Below are 21,691 nucleotides of genomic sequence, written 5' to 3'. Positions count from 1 at the left end.
CAGAGATATATTGTGTTTTTAATCACTAAAAAAACGCTGCTGTCTGGAGTAATGTTATTGTCACTTTGCTTATTTAAAACTCTACAAGCATAAGATTCCTTGCTTTCAGACATGCACTGAACTCCAGTTAATCTCCTGAAGTTACCAACAGAGGCTCCGGACGATCTCAGGAGAATAATGTCCGAATGAGGCTGAGCCAATGTGAGAAAACAGCAGGAGACTATCGAGAGGGTTCATTGCAAGCGAGGGGGCTCACTGATGACACAAAACTGACCAAAACCAAAGCGATACAAATATCTCAGGATTTAAAAAGAGGAGTCGTACACGAAGAAGAGACCAATGAAGATGTCAACTGGGAAAGACGACGAGATTTGAGAGATTTTGGTGATGACGGGTCGACGCCGGTGTGTCAATGTGCTGTAAACAAAACTCCATGGCAGATTTTCAATGTCGCGTCGTTCCCCCTGCATTGCAGACGCCACTCTTCTCCTTAACGCTCCAGAGACTTTTCTGATTCTGCGTTGTTCGTATGTGAAAGGCAAACCCTGCAAGTCCAGACCGCATTGTCTGAACGGCTTATGATTAAAAATACAACACGCTGTGTGCTATGTGGGCATGAACATTTCTCAGATTTACAGTAAAGCTTAAGATGATAAGCTTTTTAATGAAATATTTCTTTAACAACTAAGGACTAAGTGTATAAATCCTACAGTGTTTTCCCGCTTGCTCCTGAATTCCTCGGACCCCTGATCGCAGGTTGTGCGTTGTGGACTGAGATGCATTAATTAGATAGAGCCTGGTGCGTAAAGGGGACGCTCCGTATCTGGACAGGAATCGATGCTTGTCCTGACAGAGTGAGGACGCAGAAGCAAAGCCAACCTTTCCGTTGTGAATAACGGTGGCATTTTTTTTCTTTCAGATATCTATCTTCTCTGCCCCTCCTCCCCCTCCTGACCTCCCCGTCTATTATCCTCCCTTCTCCGAGCTGGCAGCACATGTGGGGGCCCATCATCGCTGCACTGCTTCAGTTTGCTGCCCCGTGGAGCCTCGTGCATCTCACGGCACTGGTGCACTCCTCATCCTTCGTCTCCCACCAAGTCTGTGACCGAGAGCCTCTGTCCTCCTCCCCTCTCTCACTCCCTGAAGTCTCTGCCTTTAATTAGAATTCAACTGTCAACACCCCCTCCCCCCCCCCACACACACACACACTTCACCTCTGACCCAATGACCTCATGCTCACTTGCAGTCGCAGCTATCTTCTTTTTTAAATTCTTCCCTAATTGGTCATTGCATATACAAAACATTTTCTTTTTGCCTTATGTAAGCAATTTTCCCTCCCTACATTCCTCCCTTCCTCTTTCTTTTCTCTCCCTCTTCCACTATCAAGGCCTTAAAACTACCCGTCCTCACCCTGCTTCCACCCTCTTTCACATCTTCTTCCCTCTGTCCGTCTCTTCTCCTTCCCGCGAGTCCTGTCAGTGTCTCATGGTGTTCTTGCCAAACTTGTCCCCAAGTTGCTGGATGAGCAGAGCCAGCTCTCCGGCGGCCTCAGACTTCTCCTCCAGGAGCTCGTAGCGGAGGCTGGAGATGTCTTGCTTGATCTCCTTCAACTCACCTACAAAGCAAGTCGCACACGGCCAATCAGAACACGTGAGTGCCAGGAAAACGCAGACATTTTAGCAAATCGAGCACTTATCTACAATGTCATTAATCTAAAGCAAGAGTAGACGCTACAAACAGGACATACTGTACAACACAACCATACACAGCATGTGGCCTTGCATTAACCCTCATGTCTGTCTCATACAATCTCGCACACACACATACCCTGAGCAAATAATGACACAATGAGAGCGGGCCTTGGTAACGAGGGTATTTTTTTTACCTTCATTGACTTCGTCGCTCTCTCTGTCTACTTGCGCCTTCAGCACGTAGCGCTTAATCAGACGCTTCATGATCATCTGCGAGGAGAAGAGGAAATACGATTAAATAGAGGGACGACAACACAGGGTGTATTCATCCAATAAACAAAAGCAGCCTAATTAGATTTTTTTTTTTTTTTTAACCCTGTGCACCTTTGTGTGCGTGTGCTTATATGCACGTGCAGACAAGTGGTAGAACACAGCGCCTTGTCTCTGCGATGCTGTGCGAAATGTTGCGTATTGATTTTGCGGCCAGTGGGAATGTCCTGCAGCCACTTTCATGGCGCAGGAAGTCAATCCCTGCATGTAGGCACTCTGGAACTGGGTCGATAGCTGTCACCCCACATACAGCACACATACAATGTCTTATCAAGTGACATCTCAATGCATGCTGTGTGTGTGGGTGTGTGTGGGTGTGTGGGTGTGTGGGTGTGTGTGTGTGTGTGTGTGTGTGTGTGTGTGTGTGTGCTCTTGTGATGCTATTTCTGTGCCGGATAAAACACACCCACCCACACACTGGGAGTGTTGTGAGAAAGGTGCAGCAGACCAGTGAAGGAAATTAGATTTCCCTGAGGGTAAAGGTGAAGGGCAGACTAAAGAGTAGAGCATCTTTCTGCACCGTGCAATACTTAACTTTAGCTCATATACCAAGTGCTGGTCTTCGATCTCACCTCAAACAGCTCATTAGAGACATTTTCAGTCTTACTCTCCTGCTCTCTTGCTCTCTTTTTGTCAGTCCTCCTCTTCCTCTTTCGCTCACTATCACTCGTTCGATCCCAGCTTCCTCTCATCCGATGCCCTTTCATCGAAACTTTCATCTCCGTTGTTTCTGGCTTATCATCCCGCATGTCTCCTTCTTCCTTACCTCTTTCCTACCACTCTCCCTTTAACCCTTCCACCCATCATTGTGTCTTCCTGTCAACCCTTATCACCCCTCAGCCACCACCTCTGTCCGCCTAATTTCCTCTTTCTTCTCTTCTATACTCCTCAACCTCTGGGTTCCTCTTATATCTTTCTTCCTTTACCTTCTTCACTCCTCCATTTTCGGAGATCCTCCATCTTTACTGAGTTTCACCTTTCCTCCTCCTCCTCCTCTTCTTTGCTCTCTGTCTTACCTGATGTCTGGTCGGCTGTTGTCTGGATTTCCGGGGCATGAACTCTTCTCCCGGTCGGGGATAAGGCCTATAGAGCTCATCCTGATGAAACAGCAAGATACAGACGACAGTGTTAACGTCACATTTCAGGGCCAAGTGATGTGCGAGTGATGAGGTCGTTAGAAAAAAGTTTTGTATCAGTGTTTGCATCTGGTGCATTATGGTGTCTTCAAAGAGAGTTGACATCACTTGACCAGAGTGAATCTTTTATTAACTGACTTCTAGTTGCCTCCCACTTCCATGACCTTGCTTTGCAGCTTGTGTGTCCATTCAGAGCTGTAGAGACAAAAACTGATTTCAACTAGAACAGCACTAAGCGCAACAGTTCCATAAAATGCCTCAGTTTTTCAAATTGCAGACAAACTCCTCTCTCTGAAAGAACGAGTTATACAATCACAGTTTCCTTTTTTTTTTAGGAACTTTTAGATGAAATAAAAATTAACTGCAGTGACAAATGATTTTCCTGTGGAGAGGCTAATTCACATTGCCTATACACAGCTTCAACGATCTCCACAACCAGATGGTAGCTACTGTTTGAGCTTCATGACACTGGGAGGAGCACATCTGCTTGACACCAGGCAGCAATGTGGGCCATCTCAGAGCCCATCGGCTATCGTCTGAGATTAAACTGTGGGTAGCCACGGTAGTCGACTGCAGTGTGGGCCTGATAGATGCAGGCGGGGTGTAGAGCGATGACTGTGGTTCTGATCATGAAGAGCAAAGGACGGTTTGTTCTTTTTGTCTGAAAGATGTCTGTTAGAGTTTGTAAATAATAACTTGGCAAATCCAAGTTTGGGTTTTGGAAACAGGCCGTCTCTACTGAACCCACGCGTCACCAGCATCTTTTGTGCAGAGGTTTTCCAAAGCCCCACAGACGAAGCGTAAATCTCTTTGCTGTGTACTCTGTGATCTATAGTCTCTATCAATAACCTGCTTTGAAGTCCTCTGCTGCCTCCATTTCACCACAAATTCATTTGATCTGGTTTTTGGCAAGAAATTAAATCGTCCTTACTACAGTTAAAAAATGATAAGCTTATTCGCCAAAGGCCCTGAGCACAGAGAGGAAATATTCAACTGAACAAACATGTGAACTGCATGTCAAAATTGTATTAAATCCAAATATGAATGTTAAATGTTAAACATGAATCACCAGAGGTTCAGTTAGTTCCTCTGAAATAGACACAATCCAGTCATTAAAACTGATATTCAACCAACCATTCACTTGGTTTTCTTACTTAAACACAATTAGCTTTAACTTAGAGCATCACTTGTTTTGAATGGTGGATATCCCACATAAAAAAAAAACATAAAGTTACTGACTCACAAAGAGCATCCCGTCATTTCAGAATCTCGCTTGACATTCTCAACGCTGGGTGAATGTGAGCTTACGCATTGATCGCTCGCCGCACCTGCTCGGCTCTGCGACTCAACTGTCAGAGAACTGAACGTGCTCACAGGAGCAACAGGGTGTAACCCATCCTGTCCCCCTCCACAACCTGCCCGGGCATTTGAGCAGAAGCAGGCGGATCCGATGGCCCGACTAATAGCTTAGCCGAGGCGCTGAGGTGAGCCGTTTAAGCAGCGGAATCGGACAGAGCGAATGACTGCGGACAAGGCCAGCACAAAGATTGATTCTGTATTCAATGGCCCCTGCGATTTTCTTCACGCTTTGCATTACAGTGGTTTTATTTAGATGGACAGTCCTTGAGAGGGAGGAAGTGTGAAAAAGAAAAAAAAGCTGAAGTTGCATTCCAGTCTTGCATTGGGAATAGCATGTATTTCGTTTCCTGGGTCCTAACCCAGAAGGCCCTCTGACCAAAATGCACACATGCTGACAGTGCAGTAATTGACCATCGTGCTCTAAACAGTGTGATATACTCATATAAACAAGTCGGCTTCAGAGCTTTTTGATGCAGTTCGAGAGCATTTTCAACAATTCGTTTACCGGAGCCACGCGGTAAACAAATATAATAGCTGGCAAAACAGGAACAGCAGAAAGGAAAGAGCAACAGTGGCAGTACACAAGTAATTATATGTCAACCGCTGCAGAGAAAAACTTGAGGGGAATTGAACAAACTTGTTATTGTACATTTTGCATTGACTTTTTGTGTCACTTTACAACACTGTTTTCCTGAGTATAATATGAACAGGAGGAAAATAAAGTAGCAGTAGTAATTAACTATCCATCATGATACATAAAATAAAACATCAATATAAAGTCAGAAATAATGTGTGGCCCAACACTTGTTACTTGTCACAGGATAATGTGTAGAAAATGGAGAAAATACAGTTACTTGAGATTAGGGATGAGTAAGTTCCGGACACTGACCTTTCCCTCTGAATTGACCTTGCCCATCTCTAGCTCGTTGTTATGACGACGTCCGTTGGCCTTGCACAGGCGTATCAGGCCGGACTTGATGCGGAGGACCAGGTAGTAGAAGGACTTCGGGCTGGGAACCAGGTTGAAGGGAGCAGGCAGAGTGCGTCCTTCGTCAAAGTAGGAGAGCCACAACTTGGCTCGGGCAAACTTCCACTCCACATCGGCATCCTCCTGCAGAGACACAGACAGAGACACAGAGACAGACAGAGACACACAGGTAGAGACACATACAGAGAAAATTATAGATATCGATATAGATACAGAGACACAGACATAGACAGACAGAGACACAGAGACAGACATAGAGACAGATGCAGACAGATAGACAGACAGAGACACACAGACAGAGACACAGATAGAGACACATGCAGAGCAAATTATAGATATAGATATAGATACAGAGACACAGACACAGGCACAGACAGATAGACAGACAGAGATACAGACAGACAGAGACACACAGATAGAGAAACATACAGAGAAAGTTATAGATATAGATACAGAGACTCAGATACAGACAGAGACAGAGAGACAGACAGAGACACCGATACAGACAGAAACACAGATACAGACAGAGACAGAGGGTGTGTTTGAAATAAGCAGCACTAGTTTCAAGTGGAGTTAAAAAAAAAAAAAACACACAATAGGGTTAAATCTTAGACTTCCTTACTTTTAGTACTGGGTGGCAAACTATCAGTTTAACTCCATGTTTTAATTCTAAGACAATAAAGTGAAAACTATAAAATCTACTTTGGATCAAATCCATCAAAATGAACTGCTGTTACCTCATTACCTTGCAGATTATCAGTTAATGAGAGCGGCTGTAAATTTAGGCAAACGATTGGTGGTTTTAATAATTACATGTGATTGTTATGAAACAAACTATGTTGAGTGAATTTTAAAAAATCTACTTTTAACATCTCTGTAGGAGAAACAATCTAATCCACGTGCTGAGTTTGCTTTCACACAGCTCCTTTAAATGAACACCTATCTGTCCTCTAGTTCTCAGCAGAGCTCCGTTTTTTCATCCTATTGTGATAAAACAAGAGCAAAGAAAATCACATCACAGTTTGGATTTTCTCCAAACAGCTCGAAAATACTTATACCGATGTTTCTACTTCGGATGTCATGTGCAGCTTTAATTTTGTAGTCTTTGTTTCTGTTTGTTGCCACTGTATTGATTCCTCACAGCTCAATGGGGTTTTCAGCTGAATCTCCAATTCCCCTGCTGGCCCAGAGGCGATCAAAAAATAATCCCCTCTGAATTGTTGACAGATTTATATCTGATCCGCGTACCTCTATCTCCTGGTAAGAGTTGTTGATCATGGCGATGAGCATGTTGAGGAGGACGACCACCATGGTGACATTGTAGACTCCATAGAGCACGTAGCCGATGTTCTCTATGAACTTGTGGTCGTACTTGAGCACCACGGAGATCACTTCCGACAGCCCGAAGATCGACCAGAAGAGCGTCTTAAAACTCTCCTCCACGCTTTCAGGGAGAGAGAGAGAGAGAGAGAGAGAGAGAGAGAGAGAGAGCGAGGGATGACCACATAAAGCCGCAGCTAATTGTTCTTTCAGTCACACACAAAAACACAGACACACACACAAAATGCTTTTTCATGTGGTGGAGTTTATGAGGTGGCACTGATGAAATGCCTGATGAGTCATGTCAAATTTGAACACACGTTATCGAATTTCTCCGTCTCTCACATATAAACACACAGACACACATAGAGAAACAGAGAGAGAGAGAAATGCAACTAAAACCTTGTCTGACTTCTGCGTAACTTAAAATAAATAAAATTGACCTGCATCAAACTTTAAATAAAACAGATTATGAAAAATCACTTAATAGAGAAACACTCCAAGTTAGTTTTTCCTCCCACATAACTTCATCCATGCTTTTTTTTTTTTGTCTTGTCACACTGAACATTTGAAAATTCACGCTGCTCAAATTGACGCCGTTAAGTTTAACTTGAATATAAATTCTGAATGCAATTTTTAAGTTGTACAGAAAGGTGTTTTTTGTGTTTGAGCTACCTGTGCCTTTGCCCTCTGCTATTTAGATATTATTTCAATTTCCATAAAAAAATGTGTTGCGTGTTTCAGAGTCAAATATACATCCAGCCTGAGGGATTATTCTCCGACCAGAGTGGGTGTTTGTGTACCAGAGGGCTGAGACAGAGGAACAGGGGACGAGGTAAAACAGCGCAAAGCTCCAAGACCTGTGAGCATTGACATTCAGGTACACGTCTGTCTTTAAATATTCCATGAGTGGCGAGCACGGGCTTGAGATGACAGAGGGGCGGCGGAGGGGCTCGGTGGGGGAAGACGAAGCCGCCCCGGCTGGATCGCTGGAGGGGATGGAGGAGGAAGGCGGCTGTGAGGAGAGCAGATCTGTGGGCTCCGGGGTCTCGAGCTGTGGGCGTCTTACAAATTAACTTATTTCAAGGGGACGCGGTTTCATTGGTACGCAGAGAGCTAGGTGAAGACACGGAGAGGGAAAACAACACACTCTCACATTGATGAAAAGACGGAGACAGACACAAGCGCGCACAGGCTCTTTCCTCTTCTCTCTCACAAACATGAAAACACAGACTCCCCCGAGAACTTTAACCTTTGCAGGAAAAAAGAAAAACACAGTCTTTAACCTCAAGACTGAATCTGTGACACTGACTGTGTGTGTTTTCTGTCTCAAAGAACATCTAAGAAAATCTTAAAAAACACTTTCCAGCAAACACTTATTAACACCAGCTAGGAATTAACCAATCAAACTCTGTAACTACTACTTTCCCCCTATTACTGCCTCTTTATACATTATGTTTAACGTATAGAACGTCTTCGGTTATTTCTATTGCAAACTAGAAACAGTTCTCTTTAATGACTCTGTTTATCAGGCTGCCTATTAGTTGGGTGTTTGCAGTAATTATTTCCTGTTCATCTCTGAACTTTCACTGAACAGTACGATTAATGGTCATTACCTTTCCGACTGTATATCTATAGCTTTAAACAACTGAATGGACGTAACATTTGCATTGATTTTTCCATGTTAGCATGATGAGCTGCACGTACTAACGGAAACAGGCTGGTGCTTTTGCATTTTTTTATTCCATAAATCAGTTTTTCAGGACTCTACCCTCTCAAGGCCCGGAAATCTTATTTTCCCAATCAGCATCTTAGCATGAGTGATGGCGTCCGACATGAACTCACAGTTTTCTGCCAGAGTTAGAACAAATTTGATTATTTCACATTTAAGGTTTTTTCTATTCCTTTTTCTCATAGGTTTGAATTGAGCAGCACTCAGAACAGTGGTGTTACACACTTCGCTGCAACGCTCGACAATGCAATTTTAGCAACATCAGACCCGGATTGAAGTAGGTGAAAACTATTGATCAAATCTGAGCAAACTGCATCCATACACAAAGCAGATGAGCCTCATTTCAAGAGCGAAATCCTTAAAAACATATTATAAACATTGAGTGTGGCTAATTTATGTCTTCACACGAATCAACTGCTCTTGTCCTAATCCCCATCAGCCCCTGACCTCTGACGTTTGCATCAAGACACAAGGCGATTGCCTAGAACAGGAAATCATCACATAAATAATGTAGTTTGTCGAGAAAAACTACGCAGGGAAAAGCTCACTTTGGACCACGGAACACGATTTACTCAACCAGCCGAGTCTAAGTGTTTTATACTAAGACTAACTGCAACATTACTCTGCTTCTGACCGGAGGAACATATAATCATAGAAAACTATTTTTAATCACATTGACATTTGAAGAGGTTGACACCCCCCCAATTGAGCTCCTTGATGACTACTCTGAGAGGGGAACTCAGAAGCAGAGGCGTGCACGTTACTGTCATAAGTGCCGAGACATCACAGTGACATCCGGCACTTGAGGCATGTGTGAACAAAAACACACTCATAAGCATTAATGGAAGTTCGCAAATGGTTTTCTTCCTCATGCGGCAGAGACGGACGGTCGAGACATCCGACAAGCGATTACTGCGAGACTAGTACCAACCGAAGGCCGTTTTCAACAATATCACCTCGCTCCCTATTCACATCACACCCACCCACATGCCTATCGTGCAATCAGGAGCACAGAGGAAGGTGATTTTGGTGGACTTGCCTTGAGAACCTGTTATTTTTGAGCCGTCTCTCTTTAAATAATGTCCTTTCACTTATCTGGAGGCTCTCTTTCAAGATGAAAACGCTTCCCTGTGGCTTTTTTTGAAATATGAAACTGAACTAAAAAAGAGAGAGAGAGAGAGAGAACTTGATTATCTGAGTGATGAATTATCTGGCCTTGATTACGTTACATCCCAATTATCTCTGAAATGAAATTATTCTGAGTTTCAGCTGCTCTTCCCACCCTTGTGAAATGCTCACTCGTTTTAGATTTTCAGGTTCTCACAATGCGTGTTGATAAAGATGAAGGGCTTTGTTCCAGGCAACATTAATGTGCCATTAAAGCAGACACACACGCGGGGATAAAGGCACACAAACACACACAATTAAAATTAGTCACTCACCACAAGGCAGATTATTTATATACACTCTTCATCCGTCCTATTACTCCTCCTCACTTCTATCCATAACACACTGATACAGATAGAATGAGGATAGACGTATACGCGAGTTAAGGGGATTCTGCCATACTGGATAATGTTGATTTATGGGCAGACAGTGCTGCTGCGCATTATCATTTGTTTTGCTCACCTTGTTTTCCTGCTTATTTAATTCACTGACATCTGAGTGACATAACTCTGAGGGAGGAAGAGAACTAAACAGAACTTTTAAGAGCCCCGTATTGATAAACCTGAATTTCTTTTTTTGGGCTAATTTCATTTAAGGTACTGGTCATGTTTGTATTATGCAATACCTTGTAACTGAGATGGAGGAGATGCTCAGATAATGGATTATTTTCTAACATCCTAAGAATGAGATTATTTCATTTGTGTGTGTGTGTGTGTGTGTTTTATTACATCATTGCAGAATTGACAACAGGCAGCAAATCAGCAGGGACAGTGAGCATCTGGAGACAGAGATGGACAGTGTGTTATTATCCGTTATTAAGAGTGGCAGCTCCCAATAGGCTGCTCGCAGTATGATGGCTGCACACACATGCGCACACACACACACACACACTTACCCCTGCAGGACACAGACAGTAGAGAACTGGCTCTGTTACTCACCCTGCCACACACTCACGCCACATACAGCCTGGTGTGTGTCTGTGTGCGTGCTGGAGACTGGTGAGTCACTTTGGCTCCGCGGGAGCGCTCCAAACCCAATCATCGAGAGGCCCAAGTCAACCTCCTCCCCCCAGAGACATGCTCTCGGTCCTCGCTGCTTCATGCTTCATGTTTGTCTCCTTCACTGTCTTCGCTATAATCTCGGCCTCTTCTTCGTTTTCTCTCTCTCGCGCATTTTCTCATTATTTTCCCATTGCCATTGCTTTTATATCTCTCTCTGCATCACTCTCCCTTCCTCTCTCATGCTCTCGCCATCTTTCACCCCAGCAGCTTTTAGCTATTTTTGTCACTCACGCTATTCATTTGATTTATACTTTTCTTTTTTCCCATTATTTTCCCCTCTCATATATTTTTCCTCATTGTTTAATCTGCAGCAATATTCTCACATTGGCCAAATGTAAATGTAAATGTAGACTTGTGGAGCGGCGGCACCCAGCCCTCTGCTCTGTCTCTCTGTCTCCGTCTGCCCTCCAGTCATTAGTGAGATATTAAATCTCTCGTTCTCAATCACCTCTTCTCTGTTCTTCTTTTTCCTCCTCTTCTCTCCACTCCCCCGAGACAGACAGACATTCTCAGAGACAGACAGGTTGTTCAAAGAGACATAAAAACATAGACGAAACATCTTTAAATATTTAATTCAGTTAAACTTTCTATCTGTCGTGCTACAGGAGCTGTCACCATAGCAACAGCAAGGGAGGGGTCTTGCCCACCTTGGCTTTTAATGACGGAATGAAAAGTGCCAAGAGATGCCCGCCTTCCTGTCTGTGTGTGTGTGTGTGTGTGTGTGTGTGTGTGTGTGTGTGTGTGTGTGTGTGTGTGTGTGTGTGTAATGACTGAGATTGATTGAGATTGAGAGACAAGAAAAGTGAAAGAAAGCGAAAGGACTTATCCAAAATTGTTGTGTCTTGTTATCATGCTTGTCTATGAGTGTGTGTGTGTGTCTGTCTGACAGTGGGATACAGATTGCAGCAGAAAGCGAGCACTGAAAAAAATAGGGACTGTTTTCCGTGTGTCTTCAGGCAAGTTGTGAGAAGTCTTATTAAGTGGGGAATACAACACCACAAGATCAGCAATTGCAATTACGAGTGTTTTGATAGTGAATCAGGCAAGACATCAACTTCACTTTAATTTGCCTGCCCCTGTGCGGTCTGGCTGTTTTTCTGTCTCTCTGTTCAACTTCATCTTTTCATAATACGCATGTAGGTTCCTCCAGAAACACAGCTGGGAAATCAAAATGGACACTTCATATATTCCATTCACCATTTATTTGATTTTTTATTGACCATTTGCTATAGCTTAGCACCGTAACTAGACAAGCTTTAGATTCTCCACATGTTGAGGAACTGTGCGTGGGGCTATAATAAGACTCATACTTGTACCAAAACAATTAAAACTGCTAGAAAAGTGTTAGAAAATCATTAAATAAGCCGTTTCTTAAATAAACTCTGAAAAAAGTCCAGAAAATTGGGTCTGGATTTACCCTTCACATATGAAGAATGCAGCTGGAGATTAACTGGGTAAGAGGTGTTCACAACAACAGGAAAATGTAAGGAACATTTTTTTGTTGGCGTCTTCTTGGAGCTCCTCTTTTTCATCCTGAGATACTCGTAGTGTTTTTTTGTGGTTTGAGTCTCTTATCTGAGTCTGGGTCACGGAGGCAGCCAGGGAAGTTGGCTCCGGGTTTACCCCTGGGTCTCTTCACAGTTGGGCGTGCCTGGTAAACATCCAATGGAAGCACCCAGGAGGCATCCTCTTTAGGTGCCTGAACCCTCTCAACTGCCCCGTTTGGCATGAAGGAGCAGCTCAACTGCCCCCGGATGTCCAAACTCCTCCCCCCAGCGGAGGGTTTTAAATGGTAAGTGAAATTTGTTAACTAGTTACCGCTGATGAAGTCTCCTAGCAACAGGAGGCTATATCTTTCAGCCACTAAAACTAGGGTTTCGCTGACTGGAGTGGAAATCCTGGCTTTGTCTTCCTCTAACTGAATCCCTGCTCAGGAGCCTCTTACCTCGACAAAAAGGAAACAATTTCAGTGCAGAGTCTAAGTGTGTAATGATGGTCTCAGTGCTATTTCAGGGGGATTACATCTCACCAAGATGGAAATTGAATGCTTGGCATCATTTGTCATGATAATAGTAACATTTATTGGGGAATTCTAAATATTGGCACAAGCTAAAGCTATTGGTGCGGAGGTTGACATTTGAAAGCCTCCACAGGTCACACTGTATGAATGCACTCTTTTTTGGTTATTCTTCGTCCCTCCCGCCTCTCCGTCTGTAGAGCCTTGATTGTAACCGTGTCTCTTCCTCCCCTCATTTGAACATTCAGATGTGCTTGACTGCTAAAGGCTGAACACAACACCTCTGCCTTGCCTTCAGAGAGAATAAATTCTCTCTTAAGCTCGTCCCGACTCTGTCCTAACCATTTCTTTTGCTCTCAGCCTCTTCTTATCCTTCTTTCACACCCCGCCTCCCTCTCTGTCTCACCAGGATTCCCGTCTCGCCATCACATTTAATCAATCAAATTTTATTTGTATAGCCCATATTCACAAATCACAATGTGTCTCACGGTGCCTAACAAGGTGCGACATCCTCTGTCCTGAACCCTCAACAAGAGTCAGGAAAAACTACCAAAACAAACCTATTAACGGGGGGGAAATACGTAGAAACCTCAGAGAGAGCCACATGTGAGAGATCCCTCCCCCCCGGACGGACAGAAGTGAAATAGATGCCGCGTGTAACTGAACAATCAATGAAATAACAGTATTTACAACATTGATTGGAAGAAACAGTTTGTGACACAATGGTGAAGTGTGTCAATGTATATATACGTAATCAAATGTCTGAAAGAGATGAAGGGGGCAGTAATGACAAATGAATTAAGGAGTTATTGTCAGTAATGGTAGAGTGTCTCTGAACCCTTTCACGTATTTCTTTTTTTCCCCTCCTCCTGACACTTTGTCTCAGATCTGCTTTAACTTTACCTTCCTGCCTGCATCTTCAGCTCCTCAGCATTTCTATGTGCCATCTTTTATCCACTCTTCCCTCTCTGCATCCCTGCCCTCTCATCGTGTTATATGCCTTTGTCCTTGGCTTTAATCTGATATGCCTCCTATCTTGCCCGCACCGTCTGCAGCACTCTGTGTCTTTCTATTCAAATGCATGCCTTGTTTCACTGCTATGAAAAGAAGTTCATGTTGCCAAAGCAACTTAACTCTAACTGACGTAGCACAAAACTCTTCATTATGGTGTTTGAATAGCAATTATGGGAACAGGTAACAGTCAGTAGTCATTAATTGCTTTATACTAAACAGGTTCTTTTCTTTCTCACCTTTTTGAATTTGATAAATGTCTAAAGTCTAAATCTGTACGGAACCTGCGCTTCTGTCTGCTTGACCTTCTCTCATCCTCTCTCTCTCATTTTCCCCTCCTTTGTCTATGCATCCTGGCTGGTTTCCAACATTTGCCTGAACAAACAACCGAGCCCAAAAAAAAAACACCTTCATCTGCATCTGTATCTCCCCCTGTGGCTTTCTTCTCCTCCCTCTCCCTTCGTCCTGCTGCTATTCCCCGCGTTGCCCTGCCGTTTGCTGTCCTAATCGTGCAGGACTTATTCACTTGTGTTTCCGATGATTTACTTCAGCATCAATACAGTTATTGTTTTAATCTATTTTCAAGGTCCTCGACACACCCGCTGTGTCTTTTTCCTTTGCTCTGCCGCCCCATGGCTTCGACCTCTGACTAGTTCAAAAAATGTTCATCCCCATTTTCTGCCTTTCCCTCCCCTGTCCTCTCGCTCTCTGCCGCTCTCTTTGTGCAGCGTTGTCAAGCATGGCTGAGTCGAACATAGAGACGAGTCCACTGCTCCAGCAGCACTGTCCAAATCAAAAATCCCGATAAGCCCGTCTCTGTGTGTGAATTGATCTGTGTATAAATGTTTGTTTGCCCACCTAAGCACCTGTTATATCATAAGCAAGAACAAACAGCGCGAGAGTGAATGTCTGAACGTGTATGTATGTGCCTACCCCTTGTGTGTGTGTCCCCCTTTGCTTAAGTGTATTTGCACATGTGAGAACATTACTGCGTGGGCACTCAACAAAGAACATGTGCTGTGTGTGTCACTCAGATAGTCATCTGAACCGCCACGCTTCTGGGGATTGTGTGTGCTGCTGAGAGTTTATTAAGCTCTATCCAGCTGTGCATTTATGTGTGTGAGTTTTAGCTTGTGTGTCCATATGTGTGTGTGTGTGTGTGTGTGGCACCCTAAGCCTCTCTTCCCCGGCAATACCCCCCCCCCCCCCCTGTCCTCCAGCCTGAGTGGTCCCTCCTGGGATATCATTACTACCTCCACCTGGCTCACTCCTCATCTCGCTGTATCAGAGCTATCAGACCAGCCCTGACTGCTGCCCTCCATCAAACATGCCCTGTCAGATCTGTGTGCCCACACACACACAGACGGAACTGTGCACGGACACACACACACACACACACACACACACACACACACACACACACGCACACATGCTTATCACGCAATAGGTTCTCTGCTGGGTGACACAAAAGATGATTCCTTAGTAAATACATCATTTCTGCACAGCATAGACAGAAAAAAAAAATGTGCAGACACAAAAGAGAGACACAAAAATGCAAATCAAAATTACACAAATAAGTTGATTGGATCTGCAGAAACAAAAACATTGCAAGTACAAAAATAAAAGCATTTGTACTGTCAACCACTTTACAGAGAGGTTGAGATTTAAAGCCACACTGACCCCTGGTGGTGAGAGTGACAACAACACAAACGAGGGAGTTCCTGTCACGCTGAAATTACTGTGCAGCTCCCACCATTTGAATAAGTAAGAGGAAATGGCTCATTTAGAGGCTGAAATTAAGGGACACAGACGAACGAGAAGAGCAGTCAGAGGTTGTTAAGACGAGCAGAAGTGGTTTCCATTTGTAAAGCAGCTGTGTAAACGCCCATTTCTGGAATGAGCCTTGATGTTGAGGAGAAGTGATAAGGAGACTATGCACTGAGCTAGATCGTACTCTCGTGATGGAAAAACCGTAACGGTAATGATAAGACAGTTACATCTACAGAGCCCGAGGCTTGTTCTGTACCCTTTCTTTGCTTTTGGAGAAGTCTTCATTATGCCGGTTTGCCACTACGCTCTCTCCGACTGCTCATTCTAACTCCATTAGACTCTGTTTCCACCTGTCCATCTGCCTCTCTGTCAGTTAACTCCCTCTCTGTCTGTCTGCTCATGACGTTTCCCTGGTTCTCTGGCGCCATGTGGGCAGCCAAGCAGAACTCGCAGCCAGTAGCGCTGTGCTGTAGCTCAGGAGAGAAGCTGCTGTATGTAACCACGGCACAAAGGTTCAAGCAAAGGTAGAGTCCAATCCCACACGTTTTATCATCAGGGATTCTATGTACAGTGAATGTTTAGCAGGTCATAAATTCAGAAACCACTCCCAGGCCACTCATAGCTCATAGTTTATAGGGACATGTGAGGTTAATGGAGTTCAGACATCTGGTTCATTTAACCAAACATCTGAGGTTGCACTAACATCGACTGATCGAAAAGAGTCAAGAGTGTAATTGCACAAAGAGTGAAGGGTAAGGTTAGATACACACTGTATGTAACTAGAATGTCACTAAGCAGAGCATATACTTCTGCCAAGGCCCAAAAGGCTCCTTAATGAAAGCACATTTAAATTCATATTAATTCAAATTTTCATAAATATCCATCAATTATACTATGAGGAATGTTGAAAAAGCCCTTTCTCACAGCATTAATGAAGGTAAAGAAGAAATTCTTGGATCCACACCCAGATCTGGATCTGCACCAAAATCTTATGGCTTCCTCCTCCCATACCACATCCTTTCACCAAGTTTTGTGGTAATCCATCCAGTAGTTGTTGCGGGTTGTTGACAAACAAAAAGGCCAACAAATAAATGGACAGGGGTGAAAACAAAACCTCCTTGACGTAGGTGATATAGAGGAGCGCTCTCCTATCAAGTGAACATGTAGACCCAAGTGCAGAAAGTTGCACAGGCAGGTGCATTACCAGATAAGAAGAGCAGGCAGACAGATGGATGGGCAGAGAGTCTGGCACAGTGAACAGCCAGGAAAACTGAATCATAATCATAGCACGGCTTGCCAAACAAATAGAGAGAACAACATGGTGGCAATGCTCCGATGGTCATTCTAACATTATCACGTTTAATCCTTCAGCTCTGGTTGTATTATGGAGATGAATGTTGGGTGCAAGGTAATAAGCTCAGGGTAAACCGTGGTGTGTGATTCACTAAACCAGTAACAGCAAACAAGCCCACAACATCAGGTTTATACTCATGAAGGAGACAGATGCTGACATCTGGCAGCAGTTTGTCTTCATCTTTAGGGTTTAACTTTGCTGCTATAATAAAATTCACTGAAGGCAGACATTCAAGTTCAAGTCATACACAAATCTGAAAAACGTGGAGGGTAAATTATGCAAAAGAACATAAACAAGAGTGTCATGCTCCACTGTGTCGAGACTGATTTTGAACTTGTCTTTTGCTCTTAACCTGGTGAGATGACTGATTATCAAACTGAAAAAAAAAGCTGGAGCACTGCAATAACATAATTTCCCACTGTGGTAAGGAAAAACAAAAAGAACAGCATGGGACAATATAATTACAAAAAGACTTGCTCTGTCAGAATGAGCAGAACTGGTTCAATGTCATCTGTTTAAATCCCAAGAATGTCTTCTTCAGAGGGAATGAGTAATGATATGTGACAGGGAGAGATACGTGAGAGAGAGTTTTCATTCTGAGATGAATGATGATAAACAGACTTGCTGAAAGATCCTGTCAGTCGCACAAGATGGGTAACTTCCCTCCACACATGAGACAATAACTTTGAGAGTTGCTCCATCACTCTGGTTGCCGTGGATGTGTGGCAGTGATATGGATGAGCTCAAAGGAAGGTGGGAGGCAGATGCGTTGCTGCTCAGATTGATGCCTTCAGGGATTTGTTGGATGAGTTGATCGCTTTACAACCAGGTTGATATACGACACAACGACTTGAACATGTAAATGCTAAACAGCGAAATTAATAGACTTTCAATCACTTGTTGCTGATATGGAAAAGGTTATTTAAACAAGTGAAAGATGTATATTTAAGGCTTGGTATGGATGTATGATGTGTCTGCTGTTGAGTGCAAACTGACTTCAGTTTAAAATGCACATTTCACCCTTTGAAATGAGCCTGATAAGCAAGTTGAATGCAACACTTTCGCAGGTAGAGTGTTGTTATCACCCCATTTGCAATTTCAGTTTGGTCATTTCCAATTATAAAATTCAATAATAGCCTGCGCCAATTAATCTGTCAAAGTCCTACAGGAGCCCGAACAAGGACCAGGTCTTTAACAGCGTCGTCGTGCTGAGATTATCTCACGGCCTGTGTGAAGAGGATGATATGAACTAATGACAAGAGAATATTGAATTAGTGTGAATCGATTCTCGAAGCCTTTGTTCTTGAAGTGCTCTATCAATTCCACACACTTGTGACCTTTAGTTATACATGGATGGCTGTCATTTGGTACAATGGCCTCCATCTCATCACTGTCAACCTTTCTTCATAAATCCTGCTTCAGATCAGAGCTGGATCCTGGCACCTAATCACACGATAGGCAAGGTTTTGTACCACAGAGAAACTTCACCAAATAGTTTGGAGTATGTGATATACCAATACAGCGCCTGTTCTATACATGCCTGTGTGGAATAAGCTATTTTCCTGGCTGGTGGTAATGCTAGTGACAGCTTTCCTACTGTGAAGACAAGCTGCCAGACTCAGTGCGCTGAATCAGTTGTCTTTGCCTAAAAACACGGTGTTATCGTGATCGAAAACCTCATGAGCGTTGATGAGTCCCAGCCGCCGCTGCTACAGAGCACCGTTCGCCAATCAATCAATGGGCTCAGACCTTTTTGCCTCATAAAAAATAAACTTTCGGAGCATTTTTATAAATATTGATACTTTCCCCCTTTCCGCTCTCACAGACACTTTCTACTTTATTTGAATTCCCCTTAAATGTAGATCAATAGCTGTGTTTATAGCAGAGATAAAGCAGACTGCAGGCCTGTGCCACGGTACAGAAAACACACGATGCTACTGCAGAAATGGACAGTTTACTACCCACAGTTTTGTTAAAGCTGTGAGTTACACTAACCATTCAAAAGTGTTTGTTATAGATTTTAACGTGCGAGGAATCCCTTTAACCACTCTCCTCATTAAAATCAACCAAATGGGCTGATTTCCAGCAATGAGCCAGAGGAGAGATTAAAGTTTGATCCCTGCCACTAATAAAGAGATTTAACTAACAGTCTAATCAGGGTGGACGTGACAGTTTATATGTCCCTCGAGGTTTCTTTGTCCTATGGCCTTGTCTGGCAATAAAAGCAACAATGGACCCCCATTTAGATTCTCTTGACATTAAATCACCAGCACTGGGGATCCTCGTATATCCCCACTGTGCTCAGCTTCATGAGTACGAGTGTAAGAGTGAGTAGGGAAAAATGCATGGAGACATTAATGTGTGCGTATGTTTAGATGGAACCACGGTCGGGACACACAATCACACATTCACCCAGTGCCATACGAACCAAAACACAGTGAGGCAGTTACTCACGTGGTGAAGGCAGGATTGTATTTGGCTCCCAGGTAATACGAGTACAGGTTGAACATGCCGATCATGAAGGCCACAAACACCATGATGAAGATGACCATGAACTTGAAGATGTCTTTGACCGTGCGCCCCAGAGAGATCTGCAGCGGGCCGAAGCTCTCATTGGCCGGCAGGATGTAGGCGATGCGCGAAAAACTCAGCACAACGGCGATGGCGTACAGGCCCTCGGAGATGATTTGGGGGTCGGAGGGGCGCCACTTGTTCCTGGCTGGAGGAGAAAGAGAGAGAAAGAGGCTGAATAGGTGAATAAGGCATCTGTGTTACTGAAAGAGCAACCGCAGAGTCAAACTAGAGATTGTTGTATTGTTGATTAATTTAGAGGCAGTAAAAATGTCCCATGTTTCTTCTAGAATCTGATGATTCAAGCAGAAAAGTAAAGCTCCAACTTTAATGTTGAATAACTCATAGCTGATTTTATGGATTGAGTATTTAAGGTATTTCTGATTGTCAAACTGAAACAATTGGTCAAAAGTCGATTTCATATTTGCTAAAACTATTTAATCCCCCATATTTACTTTAGCCAAGGAGTTTGTTTTCATTGGGATTTGTTTGTTAGTCTTTCTGTCCGTGGGGTTATTTAAAAACTACTCAACCAATTTCCGTGAAGTTTTGCAGAGAGGTGAGGCACGACCCAAGGAAGAACCCATTACCATAACACTCCTAGAGGTGTACGCTCTCCGAGTGCACTTACAATTAGCATTTTTTTCCAGCCTGAAACCGTATGATAGTGTTTTATTAAGCATTCACTAAAACTTCAGGAAGTGCTTATGAATACTAAATTGTTACTTCAATCTCATACATCACCTTATCCTGTGTCACATGTGCAGAGAAAACGTTTGGTTACAGTGTGATCTCATGTTTGCAAGAGATATTCCTAAAGAGCATGAACTAGGCTGTTTAGGAACATGTGCTTTGATGAAGGAGAAGGATTATGTGAGGATGGAAAGATGAAAGTTGGAGGGGAAAGAGGGAGAGGGAGGAGTATCTGACTTGTGGACATCAGAGGGGAGAGATAAAGAGATGAAGGAGAAATAAGAACGCAGAAAACAGTCACACATGTAGACAGATCGGTAAACTAGATAAAAGGCAAATAGAAGAAATAAACAGAAGAGCATGTAGAAGAAAGATCGCGTCTGTGAAACGGTGTGTATATGGGAAAAGGAGCATGAACATATATCAAACAAACATGTACAATTTTCAGTGCAGATGTGGGGACGTGTGAGGATTATAACTGATAATAAACTGTATTGCTGGATGTGTCATGACAGAGTCAGACCACCAGATGACAGCACTGATGAAGGTTCCCTGAGAAGGCCACTCAGAAGTGTACAGTCCAGTCGCCAGCAGGCTGTAGCAGTGTTTTTATGGTGGAGAGGAGTTATGATATGATGATTTGTTCAATATCCTGACAGTATATTTCTAAGAAAGTCAGACAAAGAAGGAAACAGTATTAATTCTGACTTGAACATCTTGCGATAAGTGATGACATTTTTATCTAAATGACAAAACACACTCTTATCCTCGATGCACGCACAGGTTTTCAGTTATTCATGACATTTTTACTCTAAATCTCATTTAATTAGATTTTCTTATCAGTGACTGATGCAGCATGAGACCGATTCAAGCAGCTCATGAAAGCTTTAACGTTTTATCATGGGGGTGTAAAAAAAAAACTGTCTGGTAGATAAGGAGTGATGCAGTTTAACATTTTGTGTCATAGAAAGAAAAAAGGAAAAGGATGGTTAGCAGGATAGTCACCATGAACAGAGGTAGTCAAAGAAGAGGGCCACATACAGGAGACTCAATCACTAACATTACTGTCATCGTTACACTAACTGCTTACCGAAAGTGAAGTAAGCGACTTCGTCAGGCAGCGAGGCGTTGCTCAGGTCTTCGTCTAGTACATGCATGTCCACATACTGCTGAGCTTTGGACGCCTTGAGGAACGCCATGAAGCGTGCCGTGAAGGATGCCACGAAGATGGACAGCATGCCGAAGTCCAGCACGTTCCAAAGGTGCATCAGGTACTCCCTGGGCCCGTCGCTCCAGATCTCCTTACACTCCGACCAGATCATACCTGAGAAAGGATACACATACGCATACATTAACATATGAATACACTGTGGAAAGACAGGGAATGCAGAAGATAAGTACAAATACACAAGGACAGACAGACGCTCAGAGGCAGTCCTAGGAACCTAAATGAACTAATAAATGCATAGACATGGAAACTTGAATGTTCAC

General features: G+C 43.4%; 1 protein-coding gene and 1 long non-coding RNA gene across 3 annotated transcripts in view; one reads left to right on the top strand and one right to left on the bottom strand.

Annotated features, from left to right (window-relative positions):
- Positions 1-515: 515 nt before the first annotated feature.
- trpc7b (transient receptor potential cation channel, subfamily C, member 7b) overlaps positions 516-21,691 on the bottom strand; it is a 46,662-nt gene continuing 25,486 nt past the window's right edge. Inside the window, exons 6-12 of one of the 2 annotated variants that reach the window (XM_034598403.1) lie at positions 21,291-21,524; positions 19,391-19,655; positions 6,753-6,948; positions 5,406-5,627; positions 3,038-3,118; positions 1,886-1,961; positions 516-1,615 (exon numbers count right to left, since the gene is read on the bottom strand). In XM_034598403.1, the coding sequence (XP_034454294.1) occupies positions 1,476-1,615; positions 1,886-1,961; positions 3,038-3,118; positions 5,406-5,627; positions 6,753-6,948; positions 19,391-19,655; positions 21,291-21,524 (1,214 nt within the window). In that variant the 3' untranslated portion in view covers positions 516-1,475. The remainder of the gene's footprint in view (positions 1,616-1,885; positions 1,962-3,037; positions 3,119-5,405; positions 5,628-6,752; positions 6,949-19,390; positions 19,656-21,290; positions 21,525-21,691) is intronic. The other variant, XM_034598404.1, reaches the window with a different exon arrangement.
- LOC117769493 lies at positions 7,866-16,749 on the top strand. The gene is made up of 3 exons (XR_004615242.1): positions 7,866-8,953; positions 9,071-9,073; positions 16,739-16,749. It is a non-coding gene; the product is annotated as an uncharacterized LOC117769493 (long non-coding RNA).

This window comes from Hippoglossus hippoglossus, chromosome 10 (assembly GCF_009819705.1).
Source record: "Hippoglossus hippoglossus isolate fHipHip1 chromosome 10, fHipHip1.pri, whole genome shotgun sequence".
Classification (NCBI taxonomy): Eukaryota; Metazoa; Chordata; class Actinopteri; order Pleuronectiformes; family Pleuronectidae; genus Hippoglossus; species Hippoglossus hippoglossus.
Note: the sequence above shows the minus strand (reverse complement) of the source record. Positions and strands in the feature narration are given on the sequence as shown.